The following is a 26228-nucleotide window of genomic DNA, read 5'->3' as shown; positions in this document are numbered from 1 at the left end:
GAACTTAGTACTAGAGATTTTACACATTTTACACATTCTGGGACAGAAGTCTTTTCTTAAGATTCTCCTCTTTTAAATCACTTCATCTGAGAACCATTAGGCATTTAGTTGTCACTCCCCTTCAAGTGCCGGGTGTAATTGATGTGATTGATGATCAAGCAATTAATGCCCAAAACTGCGGATACCTCCTTTGAGTAAGGATTTCCCCTAAGTTTTCACTACCAGACTTTCCCCAGCTTCCAAATGGTAAACACTGTTTTCCCTTTAGGAGAATCACTTACAGAGTAGCAGGCAAGTGCCATCATATGGCAGAGTGAGGTTACTCTTGGAGCTTAGAATGTAGAGAGAGTAACACGCTCCCTTATAGGTTTTAGTAAATGGTCTTCTGAATCAAGAGCTTCTCAGCAGTTCTGAGAGTCTCAAGGCTAGTGAATTCAGCCAGAGCCAGCATGGAGCCTAACTGGTGGTGTGGAGCCTGTCTTTAGAGCTCTGGGATGGTGGAGCCACTGGAAGTCCACTTTATAGACCTCTTGGGAGATGACATCCCCTGTAAGAATAGGTAGGGTTCTCCCATGTATGTATTTGACCTCTTGGATAGCTGTTTTAGGCTCCTAGCTGAGAAAAGGAGGAAAGACATAGAGCAAGAGAAAGAATAAGAGGAAGAGGAGGAGGGAGAGGGATGGGGTAGGGAGGAGAGAGAGGATGAACAAACCCAAACAGCCGTATTATCAGTCTGAGAAAAAGCGCTGGGTAAAAGGTCTCTCTCAACGATGCCAAGACTATCTCCTCCTACCTTTGCCACTTTGGGGGTGAGAGTTTGTCCTTGAAGGAAGGAACAAATGAATTTCTAGAATTAGAATGTTTGGTCATTAAATTAACCTTTACTTGTTTATTTTAAAGGTAACTAAACAAAACCATACATTCTAGACATGCATGGGTAGATTGGCCATCCTAAATCTCATAAGTTGCAATTTACATAAACTCCACAATCCCTTATTCATAGCCCACATATCCAAACAGTCCTGAAAACCAAGAGTTGTTTCTTATTTTCAATGCTGCAGCTAATTTATTTGGTGGCAAAATTTGACCTAAACCAATCTAAGGCAATTCATAACCTATACCCTACTTAATATGACTATCCATATATTTCACTGCTGAAATATAAATGTGTTTAATCAGGCCCAATCAAAAAATGGGCCAAAGAACTAAACAGACATTTCTCCAAAGAAGACATACAGATGGCTAACAAACACATGAAAAGATGCTCAACATCACTCATTATTAGAGAAATGCAAATCAAAACCACAATGAGGTACCATTACACGCCAGTCAGGATGGCTGCTATCCAAAAGTCTACAAGCAATAAATGCTGGAGAGGGTGTGGAGAAAAGGGAACCCTCTTACACTGTTGGTGGGAATGCAAACTAGTACAGCCGCTATGGAAAACAGTGTGGAGATTTCTTAAAAAACTGGAAATAGAACTGCCATATGACCCAGCAATCCCACTTCTGGGCATACACACTGAGGAAACCAGATCTGAAAGAGACACATGCACCCCAATGTTCATCGCAGCACTGTTTATAATAGCCAGGACATGGAAGCAACCTAGATGCCCATCAGCAGATGAATGGATAAGGAAGCTGTGGTACATATACACCATGGAATATTACTCAGCCATTAAAAAGAATTCATTTGAACCAGTCCTAATGAGATGGATGAAGCTGGAGCCCCTTATACAGAGTGAAGTAAGCCAGAAAGATAAAGAACATTACAGCATACTAACACATATATATGGAATTTAGAAAGGTGGTAACGATAACCCCATATGCAAACAGAAAAAGAGACACAGAAATACAGAACAGACTTTTGATCTCTGTGGGAGAATGTGAGGGTGGGATATTTCAAAAGAACAGCATGTATACTATCTATGGTGAAACAGATCACCAGCCCAGGTGGGATGCATGAGACAAGTGCTCCAGCCTGGTGCACTGGGAAGACCCAGAGGTATCGGGTGGAGAGGGAGGTGGGAGCGGGGATCGGGATGGGGAATACGTGTAAATCCATGGCTGATTCATATCAATGTATGACAAAACCCACTGAAATGTTGTGAAGTAATTAGCCTCCAACTAATAAAAAAAAAAAAGAAAGAAAAAAAAATCAGGAGGTGCTAAGAGTGTAAGTGAGTGTGGTGATTTACAGTATATACATGATATGTCACTCTCTTAAAATCTGGGAAATTCTGAATTCCAAATTACAATTGGCTCCAAGGTTTTGGATAAAGCATTGTTGACTTTTACTATCATTGCTTCTTCAAAATTGTATATAAATTTGATACATTGTGTATCCTTACAAGTACCTGGTTGTATGCCAACATATTCATTCATTCATCCCATAGCTATTTTTGAAGTCCCTACCATGTGCCAGACATCATATTAGATATTAAGGATGAGTATTAGATACATTTCCTATGCTAGAAGAGCACAGTGATGGATGGGGAAAACAATGCATTAATAGATAGCTACAGTGCTACGGAGAAAAATTCTCTAAGAGGGTTGTGCACGCAGAGGGAAGACATTTCCCTCTCTACAGGGAAGGAAGCAATCTTAAGGTGAAAGTTAAAGGATTAGAAAGCATTTTCAAAGCAAGTGATTAGGTGACAGGCATTCTAGTAGGAAGGAAAAGTATGGGAAGCCCTTTAACATAGCTCTAGGTTCTGAAATTAGACTCCTTGGATTTGAATCCCAGTTCTGCCGTACATAACCTTAAGGCAAATTATTTCATCATTTTTACATCTGTTGGCTCATTTGTAAATGGGGTCAATGTCAGTACCTGCTTCCTTGGACTGTTGCAAAGACTAAATGAGTTGTTACATGTGAAGCAAGGAAGACCTGTGCCAAGCATGTGATAAGTATTCACAAAATATTAGCTTTTGTCTTTATTATGCACAGTGCTAACAGCTATACCAAAGGTGGCTTCTAGGACTGGGCAAACAGGCCTAAGTTGTCTGCTCTTATGACATTTTAGTTTCTGGATATATCCCCAATTCAACCCATGGATTCTCTTCAGATTTTCAGGTTCCCAGCCACACAATGTCCAATCCAGTTATGCATGTCCATTATTTTTAGATATTTTTACTGTAAACTTCTTTGCTGTAAGTACCTTCACAGCAAGCATTTTTGTTACAAACATTCTCACTGTGTGACTAATTGGCCATAAGACAATTTTGCCATAAAAGGTAAAATGACTGGTTGATAGTTTGTTTTGATATGTATCATACAAAAATCATGACAAATGATGATGATTTGCCCCAAGAGCCAGTTTCTTATTTCTAAACACACTACAGTGGAGGAGAAAGAGGATGAGGGCCATAAAATTGCAGATTTGAACTCACATTTCCTATAAAACTCTGGAATGTTTATCAACAGACACGTGACAAGATGCCAGGATCACACAACAGTATAGAGGCTTTCATAACACAATACACATGTGTGTGTGCTCAGAGGTGTCTGACTCTTGCAACCCCATGGACTGTAGCCCACCAGGCTACTTTCTAGGCAAAAACACAGGAATGGGATGCAATACAAAGCTTGGGTATAAATATGCATCCTAGTATTTGGAAATTGATACCTCCTCTAACAAAGGAAGAAATTTTAACAAAAAGAAAAAATGTGATGCCGCATGAGGAGGTGAATCAATGTGTAAAATACTAAGAATGAAAGACCTGGAAGACAAATGTTCAGGTACAAGTCACAAAATAAGGTCAGTCATCTGCACAGTAGTGCCATTAAATCTACGCACCCTTTAAATGGACTTCCCTGGTGGCTCAGATGGTAAAGCGTCTGCCTACAATGCAGGATACCCGGGTTCAATCCCTGGGTTGGGAAGATCTCCTGGAGAAGGAAATGGCAACCCACTCCAGTATTCTTGCCTGGAAAATCCCATGGACGGAAGAAACTGGCAGGCTACAGTCCATGGGGTCCCAAAGAGTCGGACATGACTGACTTTCACTTTTCACCCTTTAAATATATTCAGGTATTTTGTATTTAGTAATAAAGTCTCTTTAATTTTGTAATTAGTCTCACAGCTAATTATGGTGAGACTAATATTTGTGGCAGCAAAGATGTTTAAAACAGGAAACTTACAATGAAAATACCTAGAACTTCAGTTATCACCTTGGCTGGTACAGCCAATCACCTGCTTGCTGCTCCTGCCCTCTGCATGGGGTCTGGGCTGACAAGCTTGACCCAGTGAGCAATTGTGACTGCAGCTGAATGTTATTCGTTACATAATATTGAGCTATTCATGCTCAAAATGCCTAAAACTATGTCATGAAACTGGGGCATTACAACAAAAGAAAACTAGGGAAAATGAGTATCCATGAGTATCTGCCTCACATTTGAATCCCAGGCAGCAGTGCAGGGTCAGAAGGGCTGTTTCTTCTGCACGTGGATGTGTTACATGCATCTCTGTAAGATGCAATGAAAGCAGAGAAAACTATGGAAAGATACATACTGACATGTTTACATGGCTCACTGTGTGGTGTGGATAGGTACTGAGGTGAGCGGCAAGAGCAGGGCATAAGCAAGAAGGAACAAGTGAAAAAAGCCAAGAATGATGAATTAAAAATGAAATTAACATAGGATATGATAGCCTGTGTGAATTTATGTGAAATAATAGGTGGGCTTAAGCATTTGGAAATTCAATAAAAAGAATACATTATCGATATTAAGAGGGGACCCTCCTGACTCACCATTGCTGCAATAAAAAAAAAAATTAGGCAGTGTATAGGCACTGTGAATTCTGATCAGAACAAAACAATAACAAAATCCTTGGTTGCCCCATGGCAGTAGCCTGGTATCCTACACATTTGTGTCTCTAATAAATTAGTGTTTTTTCTTTGTTTATTCACTTGTTTCTTCATTGAGTCCCTACTGAGGTCAAGCACTGCAGTAGGAACCAGGGCTAAAAAGCTTACCAAGAAATGGTGTCCTCACTCTTCCAAAGCTGTTGGTAGGTGTGGGAGACTGACAGGGAAGCAGCCAGGGAAGAACAGGGTGCAGGAGCAGGCGCCAGGGAGCGCGGGGTACCAAGGAGGCTAGCTACGTGGCTGGGAGCTGGAAAACTTCTTACCGTGGGTGGAGATGCCACCATTGCATTCTGAAGGCATTAGAACAAACGGGGGCGCAGGGAGAGGCAAGGAGCAGGAACGGCATTCTTACTGGAGGGGATTTTACGGAAGGGTTAATGCAGTCGAAGACATGTAGGCTTGTCTCTACTACCTACCGACTGTGTTAGTGGATCGGGCATTAAATGAACTAGAGCCAACTTGTTCATCTAAAAGTGGGGCTCAGAGTCAAGGCACAGACAATGTAATGGTTCTGGGTCCAAATGTCATATCTATCCATGACTAGTTCTGTGACTTTGGGAAAATAACTTTACATCTTTAAAAAGGGGGGACAAAAATGGGGTCTGCTAACAGGGCTGCCTTTATAAGAGCTCCTGGTAAAGAGACAGTACTGGGTTATTCTTCCTTCTCATTATTATCACTGAGCCACAGATTATTTGATGAATAAATGAGGTTGCATTTAAATGTGCTTTATAAACCAAACAGCACTGAATAAACTGTGACCCGGTATGAATTATACCAGAAGCACAATGACTTTTAGAAGAAGAAAAACATATTGCTTTTGCTTTTTCATAAAAAGAGTTTCCCTTTTAAATTGGGCCAGGAAAATCTCTGACCACAGATGCTCTTGAATTCAGTGTTTCAAAGGTGGTTCAATTGCAGAGATGTTGTTTTGGTCCTGCAGGCCCATGTTTGACACAGAAAATATAATGATGATTTCAGCAAGGAGGAGACAGGAGTCTCAATTCAACAAGAGCTAGGCATGATGAAATGATCAGGGGCCTGGGGACCTAGGGATCTGGCTGTCTCTTAGCCTCCCAGCACCTTCTTTCCTGTCTCATATTCCCCCTCCACTCCTCATATCCTGATGCTGTCCGCCTCCACCTCTTCATGAAAAGCAGTGTTGATAACTGTTTCCGGGATCTAGGCCAGCACTTCACACAGCTGGCTTACAGGAACTCATGTGGGGAGATGAACCAGGAAAAGTTCTTAAACTAAGAGGTTCTGAATGTGGGTCAGAAGCACAGCCTTCTCCTCTCCTGAGATACGTTCAAAGCAGATGGGGGCCGTTCAGTGGCTTTAGCGTCCAAGAAGCTCATGAGATGAAGGATGGAGGAACATAGGAAAAGTGCCTCTGTGGTGGGCTCAACTGTGTTCACCAAAGAGAGCTGTTGAGGTTCTAACCCCTGGTCCCTGTGAATGGGAACTTACTTGGAAAGAGGATGTTTGCAGATGTTGTTAAGTTAGGATGAGGTTATTAGTTCAGTTCAGTTCAGTCACTCAGTCTTTGTCACCCCATGGACCTGCAGCATGCCAGACTTCCCTGTCCATCACCAATTCCCAGAGCTTGCTAAGCTCATGTCCATCAAGTCAGTGATGCCATCCAACCATCTCATCCTCTGTTGTCCCCTTCTCCTCCTACCTTCAATCTTTCCCAGAATCAGGGTCTTTTCCAATGAATAAGTTCTTGGAATCAGGTAGCCAAAGTGTTGGAGCTTTAGCTTCAGCATCAGTCCTTCCAGTGAATATTCAGGACCGATTTCCTTTAGGAGGTCATTAGAGTGGTCCCTACATCACCAGATGGCCAACACTAAAATCAGATTGATTATATTTGTTGCAGTCAAAGATGGAGAAGCTCTATACAGTCAGCAAAAACAAGACCGGGGGCTAACTGTGGTTCAGATCATCAACTCCTTATTGCCAAATTCAGACTTAAATTGAAGAAAGTGGAGAAAACCACTAGACCATTCATGTATGACCTAAATCAAATCCCTTATGATTATACAGTGGAAGTGAGAAATAGATTTAAGGGACTAGATCTGATAGACAGAGTGCCTGACGAACTATGAATGGAGGTTCGTGACATTGTACAGGAGACAGGGATCAAGACCATCCCCAAGAAAAAGAAATGAAAAAAGCAAAATGGCTGTCTGAGGAGGCCTTACAAATAGCTGTGAAAAGAAGAGACACAAAAAGCAAAGGAGAAAAGGAAAGATATACCCATTTGAATGCAGAGTTCCAGAGAATAACAAGGAGAGATAAGAAAGCCTTCCTTAGCGATCAGTGCAAAGAAATAGAGGAAAACAATAGAATGAGAAAGACTAGAGATCTCTTGAAGAAAATTAGAGATATCAAGGGAACATTTCATGCAAATATGGGCTCAATAAAGGACAGAAATGGTAGGGACCTAACAGAAGCAGAAGGTATTAAGAAGAGGTGGCAAGAATACACAGAAGAACTGTACAAAAAAGATCTTCATGACCCAGATAATCACAATGGTGTGATCACTCACCTAGAGTCAGACAACCTAGAATGTGAAGTCAAGTGGGCCTTAGGAAGCATCACTATGAACAAATCTAGTGGAGGTGATAGAATTCCAGTTGAGTATTTCAAATCCTAAAAGATGATGCTGTGAAAGAGCTGCACTCAATATGCCAGCAAATTTGGAAAACTCAGCAGTGGCCACAGGACTGGAAAAGGTCAGTTTTCATTTCAATCCCAAAGAAAGGCAATGCCAAAGAAAGTCCAAACTGCCACACAATTGCACTCATCTCACACCCTAGTAAAGTAATGTTCAAAATTCTCCAAGCCAGGCTTCAGCAATACGTGAACTTCCAGATGTTCAAGCTGGCTTTAGAAAAGGCAGAGGAACCAGAGATCAAATTGCTAATATCTGCTGGATCATCGCAAAAGCAAGAGAGTTCCAGAAAAACATCTATTTCTGCTTTATTGACTATGCCAAAGCCTTTGACTGTGTGGATCACAGTAAACTGTGGAAAATTCTGAAAGAGATGAGAATATCAGACCACCTGACCTGCCTCTTGAGAAACCTGTATGCAGGTCAGGAAGCAACAGTTAGAACTGGACATGGAACAACAGACTGGTTCCAAATAGGAAAAGGAGTACGTCAAGGCTGTATATTGTCACCCTGCTTATTTCACTTCTATGCAGAGTACATCATGAGAAACACAGGGATGGATGAAACACAAGCTGGAATTAAAATTGCCAGGAGAAATATCAACTACCTCAGATATGCAGATGACACCACCCTATGGCAGAAAGTGAAGAACTAAAGAGTCTCTTGATGAAAGTGAAAGAGGAGAGTGAAAAAAGTTGGCTTAAAGCTTAACATTCCGAAAACTAAGATCATGGCATCTGGTCCCATCACTTCATGGCAAATAGATGGAGAAACAGTGGAAACAGTGGCAGACTTTATCTTTTTGGGCTCCAATATCACTGCAGATGGTGATTGCAGCCATAAAATTAAAAGATGCTTATTCCTTGGAAGGAAAGTTATGACCAACCTAGACAGCATATTAAAAAGCAGAAACATTACTTTGTCAACAAAGGTCCATCTAGTCAAGGCTATGGTTTTTCCAGTAGTCATGTATGGATGTGAGAGTTGGACTATAAAAAAAGCTGAGTGCAGAAGAATGGATGCTTTTGAACTGTGGTGTTAGAGAAGACTCTTGAGAGTCCCTTGGACTGCAAGGAGATCCAACCAGTCCATCCTAAAGGAGGTCAGTTCTGGGTGTTCATTGGAAGAACTGAGGTTGAAATTGAAACTCCAATACTTTGGCCACCTCATGTGAAGAACTGACTCATTTGAAAAGACCCTGATGCTGGGAAAGACTGAGGGCAGGAGGAGAAGGGGACGACAGAGGATGAGATGGTTGGTTGGCATCATTGACTGAATGGACAGGAATTTGGGTAAACTCCGGGAGTTGGTGATGGACAGGGAAGCCTGGCGTGCTTTGGTTCATGGGGCCGCAAAGAGTCGGACAAGACTGAGTGACTGCACTGAACTGAACTAATCCAATATGACTGGTTATAAAAGGAAAAGACAGACACACAGGCAAGATGTCCATGCATGAAGAGGAAGGCAGAAATGGAGTGATGCAGCTGCAAAGTCAGGGTTCCCAAGGATGGACAGCCAGTGCCAGAAGCTAAGAGGCAAGGAGGATTCTATCCAGAGTCTCTGAGGGAATATCAGTGGGAGTAGAGTCTCAGAGGGACCTTGCCCATATACTGCTTTCAAACTTTCAACCTCCAGCACTGGGAGAGAGTACATTTCTATTGTTCTAAGCTACCCATGTTGGGGTATTTTAGTACAGCAACTCTAAGAAATGAACCCAACCTCTCAGTTCAGGTATAAGGCCTGACTGTCATCTCTGGAGAGTTCTCCCCTCTATCCCTTCACAATGAGAGCCAGGCTGGACCAGAACACACTCAAGTGATAGGAACTGCCTTCAGAAGAGTGAGAATAAAAATAACAGGGGTCTGGGCAGATGGCATGGTCCCAATGAGTACGTTACAGAGAAGGAGTATTATTTTGAGTCATTAAAGCATTATCTTTACATGTAACACCTGTGTCTGGCTCCAGAACTAGAATACATACATATACATACATACATATACATACAGTTTAATCTTCTGAGCACCTGGGAGGACATAGTTAACCAGGAGCCTAGGAATCTGCCATGTTCCCCCACCAGGGCTCAGACCAAGAAGTCTGCATCTTTAAAACCTTCCAAATGACTCTTTGGCTTGAGTTGAGACATGGAAAAACTGAGGTTTGGAGACATGAAGGGGCCCAAGTCCTCAAAGCTGGCTCAAGACACAGCACTGCAGAGGAGTCCAAAAGGGGATGTTTCCAGAGAACAAGTGTGGCCCAATATACCTGGGGGTGTATGTTGGGTCCTTGTGGCTGGGAGAAGTTACTTTTTTTTTAAAAAAACTTTTTGGCCACACCACGTGGCAGGTGGAATCATAGTTCCCTGACCAAGGATCATACCCATGCCCCCAGCAGTGGAAGCAGAGTCTTAACCACTGGAAAGAAGTCCCGGAAAAATTACCTCTGTAAGACTCAGTTTCCTTCTGTTCAAAATGGGAATAGTGATAGAATTATGAGAATTCAGTGCAGAAATGCAGTGAAAGTTCAGTATCTGGCCCTGGGAATGGTGGTCGTACACTGCCCGGCAGCAGCCCTGCCCCAGTTACAAGGGAAAGAGCTGGGTGGAAGGGGACCTGTGCTATTTTGCCTCTTAGTCCAACGTGCCTCTCAGGATACTGTTCCGTCTTTCAATATTCTGGACAGTAGTTACTATGACACCCAGCACAATCTTAGAGTGAGATGGAGCATGGGATTTTAAGCTGAGACAGGAGGGCTTGGGAACTCTGGACAGTATCTCTGCATTTGGAACCCTGTTCATAGATATTAGAGCTAGGGTTTTTAGGTAATAGGTTGTGCTCTTGAAAACAAGGGTCCTTTTCCAGCCTCATGAGTGCCTTGCACTAAAGATGCTCAGAGTCCCTACCAGAACGGGTGGCCGACCTCGTCTGGATCTTACACAGCAAGGAGGGGCTGTCCCGTCCCCGGTGTGAGCATGTACTGGCAGGAAGGCTGTGTTCCAGCCCAGGACTGTAAGTCAGGCTTGGAGGTTCAAAGATGCTGGTATTCAGTCTATTTCCAAAATGATTTGTTCTAAGCTAATTAGTCTTCTAGTTTCTATACAAGTCATGAGCAAGAACACTTTCACCTTCAGAAAGATGCCTTTTAACTTGAAGATCATTTTCATCATTAGAAAACAGAAACCACCAAAGATGCTCTCCCCTGTTAGTGCTCAGGAGGGGGCATTCATATACATACAGTTTAATCTTCTGACAGATCTTGGCCAAAAATGGGAGTGAACAAATATCAGAACCACTTCTGGAGTATGTCTGGAGAGAAAAGCAAAAACAGAAAGAGTTATTTATTTCAAGGAATGGTTCTCCAGTTTCTAAAGGTACTTCCTCTTCTTGGCTCCACATTTTGGATTTCTGGACTCTTCTTTCTCCAGAATCTGGGCCATATTACTTAACTCAATTTACCCCTTGTTCCTGTCCCCACACTCCAAATGCGTTGCACCTCTGTGCTGGCTCCTTCGATTGAAGGTCTCTCTTCCCCCAGCCAGCTAGTCCCATCTTCTTATCTTTTCCAGCTCTGCCCAAAAGAAGAGGCCCACCTCGGTCCATTCTACTTAGACAACATTCTTCTCCTCACTATCTTCAGTGGCTTTAAAAAAGGATTTGAAAAATAAAGACTGTTTTCAAATAAGATAATTCCATCCTATTAAGAGATAAAGACTAATGGAAGAGATGGCTTAGGAAGAAGGAAAACCCCTTCCCTGGGGGGTGGAGGGGTGGAAGGGGTGCAGATGAAGCCCCCCAGAGTTTCCTGAACAAAGGGATTTCAGACAGCAGTTTACATAAGACTCTAGCTGGGGGATAAATTAAAAACCCTGGTTTTTTTTTTTTTTTTTAATTAAACAGTGCTTTTAGAAGTATTGCAGTTCCTGTGATGCTTTTCGCAGACAAAAGGAAAAACAACAGGGTAGAAAAGTCAGGAACTGGCATTTATCAACAAAGAGAGAAAGGGAGACAGGTATCTCCTGCTTTTTTAATGTTCACTTCACGCCACCTTGATTCGATGAAAGACATATGTTAGTATCTATTTTCATGAACTGAAAGAAATCTGAAGAGGAGTTTTCACTTTCATAAAAAAAGAAAATAAAAGGTGTAAAGCAAAAATACGATTCATCATCTGTTCTGTAAGAGCCAGTGTGGAGCCGGTGAGTAACCCCGAGCACTGAGGGGCCCCTCCCAGCTCCTTCCCCAGAAACCACACTGAACACTTCAGTATCAGGCAGCCAGAGCTTTGAACTGTGTCTGTGAGCTTCTTGCTTGATCTCCACTTATTGTGTGCATCTGTTAGCAAGATGAGTCCTAAGGTAGTTGCTGCTTAGCCTGAGGAAAGACTTCATAGGAATGGTCTACTTTTGGATAGCGGGGAAGCATGTGGTAATTCTCACCAAGCAGGAGAGTCCTTCAGATGGCTGTGAGTGGTGCTAACAGTTGTCAGTATTCTGACCCTAGCAAAGGCAGACAAGTAACCTTTTCTGGCTATAAATGAGATATTTAAGGATCTTCATGATGTTGGTACAACTTTCTAGAATGAGGAACAATCTTGACTAGTGCCCTCAACTACATGCAAGAGGTGGAGACAGAAGAGGCTGTCCTTGTCGCCGTGGAGCTTACTGTCTAGTGGAGCATAGGGGTGGATAATCCCAGCTCTTAGCATGTTCTGTGAGGGCTGCCGTGGTCCAGGCATTAATATGGCTTTCTAGGAACTGGAGGAGGAGGCAGGCGAGAAAGGAAGAGACAGATGCTCCACGCTTTTCAACTCAAGGCAGTTTGCAGACTTGGCTACAAATGTAATTCGTGGGCTCCACCACAATCTACTGACTCAGAAAGCCCGGGGAAGGCCCGGGAATTTGTGTTTTCATAGCTCCAAGTCATTCTGATGCTCACTAAGGTTTGAGAACCACTGCTGTAGACTTTGGCTGAAGAAAGTGTGATCACAAACCAGAAGCATTGGATGTCATGCAGGAACTTTTAGGACTAAGAGTCTCTGGCCATACCGTTGCTCTGTCGAATCAGAATCTGTATTTTTAAAAGCTACACCACCTCCAACAGGTGGTTGGAGTCCACACCAAAGCCAGAGAAGCAGAGGTGCACCCCGCACAGGGCTGTGGGCATACGAGTGGGGCTGGCATCTTGCAGGACATTTCAACCTGGCTGGAGCATAAGGAGCCAGGAGAACGCGGTTGGCCATGGAAGGAAGGACATATTAGGATGAGCCTGGAAGGCTGCATCACGTGCTGCCCTGAGGGCAGTGGGGAATCCTGGGAGAGATCACACTGTTTTTCAGAAAGACCTCTCTGGAGGAGACAGGAAAGCCTGGAGGAGGCAAGATGGGACAGAAAAACCCGTTGGCAGATAAAGACTCTAAGGCCTGGTCCTGGGCTTTCTAACCTCAGCACTATTGCCATTCAGGGCTGAATAATTCTTTGTTGTGGGCTGTCCTCTGCGTTGTAAGCTATTTAGCAGCATATCTGGCATCTAGCCACTATAGTCAGCAGCCTCCAAATGTTTCCAATTGTTGCCAAATGTCCCCAGGAGAGGTGATGGGGGACAGCATTGCCCCTGGTTGGGAATCACTGATGGAAGGCGGGAGGAGGGGGATGGGGGTGAAAACATGGGATGTTTGGAGAGCTGGTAACTGAGTGAGATGAGCAGCGTTGACACACTGCAAAACACACACCAGCATGCAATTATACCATAACATGGGTGGCAATGTGTAGAGACGCTTTCTAAGATCCAGAATCAGGTTGCATTTGAAAGTTTGAGTTACTTGTTTTTATATTTACTTTGTCTGAAGGCCTTGGTCTAATTAACCTAATGGCAATGCAGATTTTAACATGGATGATAATCAATACATCAAACATTTTATAAGGACAGCCTGATAATTACTACACAGGAGATATAGTGGAATAAAATGCACAGCTGTTCACTGTCAAAATTCAGCCTGAAGGCTGCAGCTGTCTTTGACATTCCTTGTGCAGAAACTGGATCTAGGATGTAGGCAGAAGGTGATGTAGCTTGTCCAGGGATCTCCAGAACTCCTTCTGTTAAGACAGATGTTTTGATCATCCAGCTTTTTCATCACATGGTATGGGAAGGATTAACCTCTTCTTACAAACTTACAAAGGGAACTTAGATGGACACAGAGCAGCACTGCAGAGATCCTCACTTGCATATTTGACAGCCCCTTCCTTTCAATTCAAACCTTACTAGACAGAGGCAGCATGGGGGCTGTTATTATCTCAGAGATGGATTTAAACAGCACATCTGGCTGCATGTAATCCCATCTAAAATGAAAGTCCCAAATCTGGGCTGTCCTGAGGCATAGGATTCAGGCAGCATTTTCATTTTTGCCATCTATTTAGCCAACTTCTACTTGCATCTGGAGCTTTGCCCACCCCATGATGTTAAATGAATACAGAACAATAAGCAGAGGTTAAATAAATGAGAATGTGGTGAATGGGGTAAATAGAGGCTCAAAGGGGGAGCATAACTTCTCTTCTGCATTGCAGGCAGATTCTTTATCATCTGAGCCACCAGGGAAGCCCCTTTCTGTACATAGCCAACTTAAAATTGAATTTCTGAGAGATATAGTGCTTTTAAACCATTGTCATATATTATTTTACTTGAATTTGCATGAGTGCTAAATTGCTTCAGTCGTGTCTGACTCTTTGTAACCCTATGGACCATAGCCTGCCAGGCTTCTCTGTCCATGGGATTTCCCAGGCAAGAATACTGGAGTGAGTTACCATTTCTTCCTCCGGGGGATCTTCCCAGCCCAAGGACCCAAGTTGTGTCTCTGTCTTGGCAGGTAGCTTCTTTACCACTGAGTCACCTGGGAAGCCCTGGGCAAGTCTGAACAGTAGCAATTTTTAAAGTCTCTCCAGATGGTTCTGTTGAGTAGGTAGGTTTACCATCAGGGCCATCAGGTTCAGCTGTGCAGATTGTACACTGCACAATTTTAATAGTCATACAGCCTGTGATGGGAATGGTGCTTCCTGAAATTCAGTACTGAGGAGGTCTGGTTGAAAGCCATTGTGATGGTGGAAGGGTTAGAAACTGGGCAGAAGCTAAACCTGAACTTAAATGATGGGTTTCTCACTTACAAGCTATGTGGAATGAGGAAATTGCTTAACCTATCTGATTCTTAGTTTTTTTATCTGTAAAATGGGGTTGATAACAAAAAGATGCTAGCTACTTTGTAGGCATTTTTGCGAGAATAGACTGAGGCTGTAACTCAAGTATTCCAAACATTTAGAAGCTCAGGGATCTGCCAAATCCATGAAGGCCTCCCCCCAGCCCCCCGAGCCCGGCTCCCCAGCCGTAACACTTAACTCTTCCCCAGTCTGGATTTTCTGACAGGTTATGCTGAAATGATATGCAACCTACTGTGTGTTTCTCTGCATTCTGGCTAGATCTACAGTTACATCAGCCATCACAATGGAATTAATTGCAGCCACTATACTCTGAGCAGTTTTTTAAAGACTCTTATTTGCATTTCCTGATTATTTTTTCTTTGATAGCTTTAATTTAGAGAGTAAATAAATTGCAGGATATTTTTGAGGAGCTTTTTTTTATTGTTGAATTGTTCAGTTGATTTTTTTTTTTTTTTTTGGCTTCTTGCAAGGCATGATTGGAATCCTGCCCCATGAATTATGCTGGCAATTTTGGTGACAGAAATGAAAAATTGTAAAGTCCTAATTAGCCTTTGAGTTGATGCCAAGGCAGTTTGTGCTAGTGAAGTAAACAAGGCTCTGAGAATAAATTTTTAGATGCATGTTGAGAAGAATTAAAAGAAAAATGGTATTATTCTCCAGTCTGTTTAGGGTTCTGAACATGGTGGTCAAGGTTTCATGTGAAGCTTCAATTTCTTGTTCCATGTCTCAAGCAGATTAATTGAACCAGCTATGGTTGGCCTTTAATTACTCACTGAATTAAATAATAATTGACGATGCAGGCATTATGATTGATTAATCAATAGAAATGTCTTCATGCTGTCTTTCAACATGTATCAGACTTGTACATCAAAACCCATGTGCTCCCCTCATGTAGGGTTGCCAAATAAAATATTGTGCTGGACATACTTATATGAAAAATTATTCATTATTTGAAATTCAAATTTAATCTTCTGTTTTTATTTGCTAAATCTGGCAGGTTGAGCCACAAGGAAATTTCCTCCCCTTTATTTCCATGTTGCCAAATCAATACTACTTTGAACGTATTGCACCAGGTGAAGGACAAGCTGGGCCAGCAGGGAGGAGTCAAGGACGAGGGCCATGTCCTCTCATCTCTGATGAATGCGTCCTTCCTGCCAGAACTGCTAGCATCAGGGGAGACACTTCTTCAAAGGTTTACCTTTCTGCTTCCTTTTCATCTGGGGCTGATTGACCAGCAGGGCCCAAGTCAAATACTTGACTTAATGATAACCAGTTTGAATGAAGCATTCTGTCTGTTGAATAAAACTATGATTGCAAAGAGGAAAAATTAGGGGAAGGGAATAATAATGGTGATGATTTTAGCTAGCATCTGTTGAGTGCTTGATAAGTCCCAGGTATGATACTAGGCACTTCACACACGTGGACTCTCTTAGGTCCTGATTCCTAGTTTTGAGAATGGAATGCTGTCATTGTTCCTCTCTCACTGATAGGGAAACTGAGCCTCAGCCTAGATCACATATTTAGAAAGTGATGGAGCAGGAGGCTACAGTCTCCTCCAATATCATCTGCTGGAGGGCAGCAATTCTCAACAGTGAGTGCCAGAGGATAATGCGGCAATGCTAGGAGACATTTTTGGTTGTGGTGACTATGGTGGGGGGGTGGGGGCGGTGGCATCTAGCGGATAGAGGACAAGGATACTGCTAACATTCTACAATGCCCTGGGCAGAACCCACAACTAAGGATTATCCAGCTCCAACTGGAGGTGAGAAATGCGGCTGTAGAGAGAAGGGAGGAGAAAAAAGAGAAAAAAAGAGGACAGGCTTCATATTCCTACTTGAGTCCCAGTTCAACTGTGGAGTGTTGTAGGCTTGTGTCAGGAGTAGCCCCTGGTCTTTGGGGTGGGAGAGCAGGGGCCAGAGGGAGGTGACGGTGCCAAGGACATTCTCCCTGTCAGTTGCTTACCAGAGCTGGGGATTTCTTGACAATCTGTCTGGCCTTCTCAAGTGTAAATTTCCATGCCTCCTATAAAAATAAAGTTAGACAATATTACAACTTGTATCCCATCTTTTCTTTTTCTGGGTTTCCAAAGTTAGGTTTTTCAAGTTTATAACTTAGCAATAAATGCATTATTCTATAGCTTTCTGATAAAATAACTCACAGGAAAGCAATTTCATGTTAATAACTCTCTTTAATAAGGGATTTGCTTTGTGCCAGATGCTACACTAAGTGCTTTGCAAATATTATGTTATTTAATCTTCACAGCATCTCTGAGAGTATATGACCTTTTTACAGACGAAGAAATTGAGATACAGAAAAGCTAAGAAATTGGCTGTAGATCTCAGAGACAGTGTCCAAAAAAGACGCCATCTGAACCTTTGTCTTCTTGCCTGCTATGCTAAGCTCAGTGACTTGTCTTTGGGTCTGAAAGCCCCAGTGCAGGAGGTGCAAATTTCTGTTATGATTTCCTTTTTGGTGGCCCTTTTTAGCTCAAAGTTCATTCTCCACAACATCGAGGGTGGTGTTGCTCTGCTTTAATTATGGGTCCCCTGTTTCTCTGCTTTGGAAATACCCCTTTGCATTTGAGGCCCATCTCAAGCATCTATAGGGTCTAGCACAGTTCCTGATACATTGTAGGTACTCAACAGATATAGAAGTTAAAGTGAAAGAAAACATTTATGATATTGTGCCAAAGAAAAAATAGGTTATCAGATTTTGCACATACAGAAAAGAAAAAAAGAAAAAAAAAAACGCTGCAAATGTGTGCGTGTGTGTGTTCAGCCAGCTCTTTGCAACCTGGTTGGACTATAGCCCACCAGGCTCTTCTGTCCATGGAATTTTCCAGGCAAGAATACTGGAGTGGGTTGTCATTTCCTACTCCAGGGGATCTTCCTGACCCAGGGATCGAACTTGCATCTCCTGTGTCTCCCGTGTTGGCAGGCAGACTCTTTGCCACCGCACCACCTGGGAAGCCCCTTGCAAAGAGATATGCCATAATAATAGTTGGTGATAACTTTTTCCTAAATGTTCAATAATGAGTACAAATTCAGCAATAAATGCTTTTTTAAAAAAAGAACTCAATACGCATTGCCCTGTTGCTTATTGAAAATGATCTGTTCCCAGTACAGGGATGTAGTGAGGACCCTGAGATCTAGGGGTGAATGGACACTCCTGTCTTCCTGAAATTCCCGTTCTGGCAAGGAGGCACCAGGAACAGATACAGTAAGCACAGTAAGTGGAAGTGAGATGAAGCAGAGAGAAGGTGCTGGAAACATCTTTTTAGGAAGGGCCATTTGGATCCCCTTGAGAGAACTGATCTGGTTTTAACCCAGCTCAGTTCTCTAGGGAGACCAATGTTTAGAGAGGAATACAGACAAGGAAGAAAAAGGAGGAGAAGAAGAAGTGACAAGGGTTTTGCCAAGTACCTTCTGACCCCTTGTGCTGGGAATAATTGCTGCCTCTGGGTCCCCCCTGGAATGCTGAGGGCAGATAGATGTGTATAGTCTTGGCTTGACAAGAGCAGCGCTGTCTCCCACAGTTAAATTGCAATACCATCATAAGAGAAATCACGAGTGCTTTTAAAAGATGCTTTTGGTAAAGCTAAATCCTATGTATTGGAAAATAGTCACTGTAGGATATAGTGAAACACAGATATAATAATAGACCGCAAATTCCACCCAAAGGTCAGACATGCCACTATTTGATAAAAAATTAAAAGCAGAGGAGCTCCCTCCATTTGTCTTCCTACATAACAGAAATGGCCTCAAAGCCCCATTTGTCCTTTTCTCTTAACTCTTCTGTCTTCCACTGGAATTATTTATGCATTTACTACCTCCAGTGGGCAGTCAAGTCCTCAGGAACAGCTTCTTTCAAACCTTGCTCCATTTGTAAATTAATTTATGCCATTAAATTTGGGAGTGAGGAGCAGCTTGTCCTAATAAACTTTTAGAAAAGATCAGGAGTAGATCAGTGAGCTTCTCCCCATCCCTAAACCCCCTCATAAATGCCTGCTCCTTGACAATAAAAAAATTTCACGTCTAAAAGCATCATTTTATGTCCCAGGGGGCTTCTTCCTTTGTGGGAGCTTGTCACTGCTGTCAAAGTGTGATGTGAAGAAAAGGCACTTTCTGTAATTTTTAAATCTACTGCTGCTATAATTGATAGCAGAGAACTTGATCACTAAAAATTATTCCCTGTAGAAACTCATGTCTAATAATACCATTTTTCTTTATTTCCTTCACTCCTGAGTGTACCAGAATTCAACTCTTTAACATCACAGAACCTGAGAAGGACCAGTTTGTGACTGTGTCCTCCCTAATTCACCCACACTCCTGAAATGTTGAGGGACATTATATTGAGATCTGGAGCATCCCGTGTACACTGTATTCTCTGCATGTTTTCCCATCCTTGTCAATTCAGTGAAGTGTGCTTTGGCTGAAACATCTGAATGTTTGGGAAATGCCTTCCCAAATGGTACTCCTTACCCTAAAGTGGCTCAACCCCTTGAATATGCTAATATGTGCAATGGCTCTCCCAGCAGGGAATTTAGTTTACAGACTTCCCAAACTTTTAAAACTTAACAATTTTCTTTTCTAGCACACCCATTAACATCTCCCAGAGTGGGAGTAAAAGCAAGGGTTTTTGTGTCAAACATGTCTCATTTGAATCTGAAGAGAATCACTTACTGGCTCTGTAACTTGTGACAAGTTATTTATCCACACTAAGCCTCGGTTACCTCATCTATAAAATTGGGATAATAGTAATTGCTAGTTAACACTTTCTACATTGTAGTCTTACCAGTTTGCTATCATTCTTCTCTCCCAGGATACAAAACCCTTGATGAGAAGGATTATGTGTTATTCACTATTACATCCCTAATATATAATTCATGGTATGACACAGATACTTTAGAAGAACTTGTGGAATGAATGAATGAATGATTGCACAGAGAAATGACTGGTTGAATGAATATTTCTTTTTTCTTTCATTATAAATCATATGCTCATGACTACGCTTGTGCCTGGGTTACATGAATTTCCACACAGGTGCATAGATGCTAGGCATACAGAGCCAGAGCTCTTCCCCAATCATGTGATCCTTTGCATTAAATAATCCACATGCCATAGGAACTAAATTTACCATTCCCCTGAGCCTTGGTGATATTATCTGGCTTGTGTTAAAATTTCAGACTTAATTTATTCTTGGAAAACAGCCCGACAATGGTGGGAAAGGCACTGGAATTCAGGGACTTGGACCACATGCTCTGCTTGCAGATGGCCATGGTTAAATAATATAACCTCCAAGTCTCTGCTATCTGTAAAATTGGATGTAAAGACTCAAAGACATTTGTTAAAGCTATTCGTTTGCTTGTCTTAAAGACAGGCAAAGGGGGCAAACTGTAATCAACATGAAAATGAAGATAATTGTTCTCTCACCTTGGTAGCATTTTCACTGTTGACACTCTAGCATTTTTAAGCCATTGTTTCTAAAGCATGAGGACCACACTTCTATCTTCTGGAAAACTACAACTTCAGAATGGAGGGTGCAACTGTAATCAGTGATTGGAGAGAAAGTTGGGGAATAGATTGTGAGCCGGATATAAAACTCTCCTGGCTGGAAGCCATAATGATGTTTCTGACTCACTGAGAGCAATCGTCTGAGCATAAGCAAATTCTCCATCAACAATGAGGGGCTTGGTTCGGGAAATACTCATTTGATCCTGCAATCTGTTATGGTCATATCTTTTCAATTTCTCATTACTTTCTCCCTTTGATTGCGGTGTTTCCTTATTCCAGTTTCAAATCTTCTTCAGAGTCTCATGAGTGAATTGCAGAGGAAGCCATTACACCAGCTCACAGAGATATAAGCCCTCAATCTAGAAGCTTATAGTCCAAAGAACTATGGATTTGTATATTGCATTTTTTAACTCAAGGACTTGGAAAATTCCAAGGACAACATGACATGGCTCCCTAGCAGTCTAAAAAGAGGGAAAGGCCAACCCTTTGCTTGATCACCAGAGCACACAGTAGTATATACCCATGGAGGCATTGCTTATATAGTGAGTGAAGTCGCCTAGTCATGTCCGACTGTTTGTGACCCCATGGACTGTAGGAGGAGTGTAGGACCCACACTCCTCCGTCCTTGGGATTTTCCAGGCAAAAGTACTGGAGTGGGTTGCCATTTCCTTTTGTAACAAATAGTAGCCTGTCCAACTGGAATTTTCTGGTTTATTACGTTATCTGCATTCCACTGTAACCTATAGTGGCTATTTTCCAACATGTAGGATTTAGCTCTCCCAAAGTCCAGTTTGATTTTGATATCCCCACATTTCCCAGTTTTATGACTCTGGAATATGTGAAAAAAAATCACATCAGTTTAAGTCATTTTCTTCTTCTGAGGACCAGAAAGGGGGGAAAAAAAGAGAGAGAGAGAAAGAAAGAAGAAAGAACTGTGAAAGTAACTGAAAAACACCACCACTTCTGAATGCATTCCCTTATGCTGTTAAATATCTTTTCTTCATACATATTTTACCATTAGCTAAATTTCCTCTTTTTCTTATCCTGGGCCAATTCTGCCTTGTGTATCTATTAGTATCATTTGTACATTTAGTCACACTGTCTCTATCCTTTTTCTCCAGGAAATACCTTTTAAAAAAGTCTTATTTTAAATAACACTATTCCCACCCCACAACTTTTCCTGTCATTTCCTGTAGTTTCCAGAGAGAAATATGTTCCTTGCCTCTTTGGTTTCTAGCAGCTATACACATTCCTTGGCTGATGGCCTCATCACTCTGACCAATGCATTTGTTATCACAGTCTTATCCTGTTCTGTTCCTCCTGCCTCTGTCTTATAAGGAACTTTGTGATTACATGGGGTTCATCCAGATAATCCTGGATAATCTCTCCATTTCTAGATCCTTAACTTAATCATACTTGCAAAGTCTTTTGTGATTCTGAGGATTAGGATATGGACTTCTTTGGGGAGGCCATTTTCTGTATACCATACTGCTCATTCAACAAATATTTATTGAGAAATTAATATATGCAGTGAAATGTTCTGGGCTCTGGGGAAGTCACAAAGAATTTAAGAAATAAATCAGCCAGATTATCTGCTTTCATGGAGTTTACATCTTAACAGAAGGGGCAGACATTAAATCATAATTTTACAGTTATTTATCTTATTGTACAACTGTTTCATTACAATTGTGATAATTTCTAGAAGCATGGAGAGCCATGAAAGGAGAGAAATCCTAGAGGACCTAACTTGGGACATCAAGGAAAAGTTCTTAGAAGAAATGATTTCAGATCTGAGTTCTGATGTGGGTGATTAATTAGGTGAAGATGAGGGCTAAGAGTGGAAGCTGAGAGACTAGTTATTAAAACTTTAAAACTCAAAGTATCTTTTAGAACTGTTCAAATTCACTAGGGTCATTAGCTTTTCTTGGGCTAAGGGAAGAAAGCATATTCTCAAGAGAGATACAGTTGCCATTATTTTTTAACTTCTCAAAAGCAGGTAAGAAAGGTTTACAAATTTGAATACCATTTAAGTACTTTTTTTGGAAATATCTGATTTCTTCTCCTTATCAGAAATCAAGGGTAACTTAACATTTGTGTTATTAGTGCTGTCCACTGAGGATTCTTGAGATCTCTAAGAGTTTAATGACCTCCAAATAAGACTTAAAATTTAAATATGAGAAGACATATTCTCCAAGCTTCCAAATGTGGGCTTAAACCGAAATGCAGCTTAGAATATCTGTAAAATCCTTTGAAATGCTGGGGGAAATGACTGAATAGCAGACTGTACATTCAAGAATGGTGTTAAATGCTATTCTCAGTTCTGTTAGAGTTTTAAACCTTCAAGTCTTCAGGGAACGATTTAATTTAGTGGTCTCTGATATTTACAGCCTTTCTGTTTCCGTGATAATTTCTTGTCTAATGACCTTCAAAGAGTTTTGTGGAGGCAAAATATATAAGAGGTCGATGGAATCTCATTTAATTTTTACTTTTTTAATTATGAGAAAAGGATCATCATTTCTCCCTATATTTTTGGCCCTTTGATCTTTCTCTATAAGCTTTTTTTTGCCGTGCTTGCTCTGGTTTTTTTTTTTTTGTAAGAGCTCTTTGAATCATGGAGAAAATAATTCATAGTGTAGCATATTACAAAAACCCTTTCCTAGTTTGCCAGTTGTCTTCTGACTTTGTATATGCCAGGTTTTTCACCAGTTAGATGCATTCATATTTCCCTTTGTGACTTTGGGATCACAAATTACAATTAAAATTACTTAGGTTTTTCTTCTTTTATGGTTTCATTCTTTATGACTCAACCTTTAATTCATTTGGGATTTATTTTGCCATAAAGAATAGACAAGTATCCACCTTAAATTTTATTTCTACATGGCTAGTCTTTAATCCCACCCATTTACTGAATATGCCAGTGTTTTGTCACTGATTTGAAATGCTACTTTTTTTTTTAATCAAAAACAAAAATCTCAAATGCATTTGAGTTTATTTTTAGACACTATATTCTGTTCCAATTTAAGCTTTAGGCTGACTTTTCTGCATCTAGATGGCTATATTCCCCTGTAATTTATCTCATTGCTCATAATTTCCTGAGATGTTTAAAGAGGAACTTTAGAAACACTGTCAAGTAGACAACTCCACAACCAACAATTTACTTGAATTTTGATTTCTCATCTATAAAATTGGGATAATAGAATAACTCTGCAATTGTATGAGAGGATTTTCAATGATGTATGACAAGTACTTAGTCCAGCTTTTGGTCTGTTACAGTCATTCAAATTGTCGTTGTCAATTACCTTTTATTTTTCATCCCCTAATGTGTACCTATCATACAGTAGGGGCTTAGTAAATGCATATGATGAGAATAACAGGATGACTGTCCATGACTTGAAAGTCTATCAGTATCAGTCAAGACTTTTTCACCCTAGGACCATTCCTGGCCTCAGTTATCAAAGATATGTTTGTCTTCCAGGAGTGGCACTAATTTATTAAGGGAGGTAATTTGGAAAACTTTATTAAGTCTTCCAGAATATTAAGGCACACAAAAACTGTTCTTGGATGTACGTTCTCTTCAAAAATAACATTTGATTTTCTAATGGTTTGCCAAGTCACAGTTGAAGAACAGCTATCACTCAAGAAGGAAATTTCCTTAACCTAAAACTCTGATGATCACACAATTGACTCCTTTTTTAATTTAATAATTTGTTTTCTTCTAGACCTGGACTTGTGAGAAAACACTCACATAGTATACAGAGTTAGTGTGGAGAACAGAAGAGCAAACACAGCAAGCTGGGTAGGTTGACTGAACAACTGAAGGAGAAGAGAAGCTTGATTTTTTTCAGTTTAGTTCAGGTTTTGAGCTACTGGTTTGTTATAGTTGCCCGTGGTAGTAGCCATGGAGGCACCAACGTAACAATGATGACAGAGGAAGCAATTTCCTTTCCTTGTTTGACGTAGAGATTCTGCTAAACTGAGAACACTTAATTCATTTTTATTTTATATGTACCTGACATTAAAAAGTCAAGTTGTAATAACACAGATAGATTAAAGAAATTCACCCCCCCCACACACACACATACACACACCCCATGTTGAAAAAAATTGGAGGTCAGGATCAGAGATTACTTTTATTGAATAAGAACAAAGGATTAATTGCTGGTTACTAGAGAACATTTTGGTTTTAAATAGGGGAGACTCTGAACTCCACCCTCTTGCCAATTTGATTTTAGTGCTCATTCATGGATTCATTGTGTTTTTTAAAAATGTCACCATTTATTGAACATCTTCTTGATTCCAAGAACTGTGGTAGCCTCTGTTCTGTGGTAGCCTTTGGAGGCATATTCTTATGCCTCCAAAACTCATTCAAGTTGGGGCTCCAATTATACTGAACTCTAGGTTGTTACAATAGGAGAATAACACAGAGATGCATTTCTGGGAGATAATTATGTCCTTGTTTAGAAAGGAGGGGTGGTAAGGACAGAATGGATGCCCATGATGAGTCATCTGGAAGATTAGTGGCAGGAAAGCCCAAGTCTAGATAGATGGATCAAGACATCCTTTTTAAAAACAAAAACAAAAAAACTTTATTGCTAGAAAATGGGATCAAGGCATCTTAAGGATTAGGTTTGGTCTGTTAAAGAGGTAAAGAAGAAGACACACTGGAAGTATAGACACTAGCTAGCGTTGGGAAGGAATATAGAGAGAATTATAAAGGCATTACTGTCCTGTTTCATAGAAAGAACTGGGTTCAAATGTAATCCATTCATTCCACACACATTTATTGGGCAGTGTGCCAACATCCTATACCCAGAACAAGCAGTGGGGAGAGAGAACTGGCTCAGGGACAGTCCCAGTCTGACCATTATAGTCCAGCAGTCAAGCTCCAGGCACATAAACTAATGACTAACATACAAGCTGGGAACTGCAATGCTAGCTGTGAGGATAGAGCTGTTAGTATCATGGGGACGCTGAGGAACGGAATCTAATCCTCACTGGACTAGGAGCATAGGTGTCCAGTGGTTTCTTGAAGAAGGTGACGACTGAACTAACTAGATCTTAAAAGATGACTCAGGGAAAGGGCATCACAGGTGCAGGGGAAAGGAGAACAAGGTTGGGAGGTGAGAACAAGCAGGATGTGATGGGAATGATAAGTGCTGAGCTGCTGCAGAGAAGTGGATGAACCAGTTCCTCCAAGAACAAGGCTGGGAGGTAGGGACAGGATAGTTTATGGAACTCAGGCTTTGTCTTGACCTTGATGGATGGCTCTGAAGGATTCAAGCAAGAAAGGGAGCACTGTCAGATTTGCATTTTGGAAACATCACTTGGGTGCCTGGATTTGAGGGTTTCAAGGTGGGAGGTGGAGATATCAGTTACAAAGTTGCTGCAGGACTCCACCCTAGAAATGATTATTATTGTTGTTCAGTCGCTAAATCGTGTCCAATTCTTTGTGACTCCATGGACTGCAGCATGCCAGGCTTCTCTATCCTTCACTATCTCCTGGAGCTTGCTCAAACTCATGTCCATTGAGTCAAGGATGCCATCCAACCATCGCTCATCCTCTACTGCCCCCTTCTCCTTCTGCCCTCAATCTTTCCCAGCATCAGGGTTTTTCCAATCTTTGCAGCAGATAGCCAAAGAAATGATAAGTCCCTGAATGAGGCAGGTAGAATTGAAGATGATGAAGGGGAATAGACTAGAAAGAATCATTTAGAAGGGTGAGTGCTGGTATCACAACTGAGATATGCAATATGGGAGGAATAGCTGATGTGGGGAAAAAATAGTCCAGTTTCTGACACGTTATGTTCAAGCTGTCTTTGGGACCTACAAAAGAAGATATTTATCTGGCAGCTGCATGCAGTGGCTGAAGCTCTGAGGAAAGTCTTGAACTTTGTTTGTGAGGCTTAATAACAAGAGCAAATGTTTTGTATGTTTATGATGATCAGTCACTATTCTAAGAATTTTCACACA

General features: G+C 41.3%; 1 protein-coding gene across 3 annotated transcripts in view; it reads right to left on the bottom strand.

Moving 5' to 3' along the window:
- Nucleotides 1–26228, bottom strand: part of AOAH (acyloxyacyl hydrolase) — a 186333-nt gene that overhangs the window by 108503 nt on the left and 51602 nt on the right. For all 3 annotated transcript variants that reach the window (XM_061165364.1, XM_061165366.1, XM_061165363.1), the window contains exons 6-7: nt 16708–16767; nt 10776–10846 (exon numbers count right to left, since the gene is read on the bottom strand). In XM_061165364.1, the coding sequence (XP_061021347.1) occupies nt 10776–10846; nt 16708–16767 (131 nt within the window). The remainder of the gene's footprint in view (nt 1–10775; nt 10847–16707; nt 16768–26228) is intronic.

This window comes from Dama dama, chromosome 18 (genome assembly GCF_033118175.1).
Source record: "Dama dama isolate Ldn47 chromosome 18, ASM3311817v1, whole genome shotgun sequence".
Taxonomy (NCBI): domain Eukaryota; kingdom Metazoa; phylum Chordata; class Mammalia; order Artiodactyla; family Cervidae; genus Dama; species Dama dama.
The sequence above is the reverse complement of the archived record's forward strand: the minus strand, read 5'-3'. Positions and strand labels throughout refer to the sequence as shown.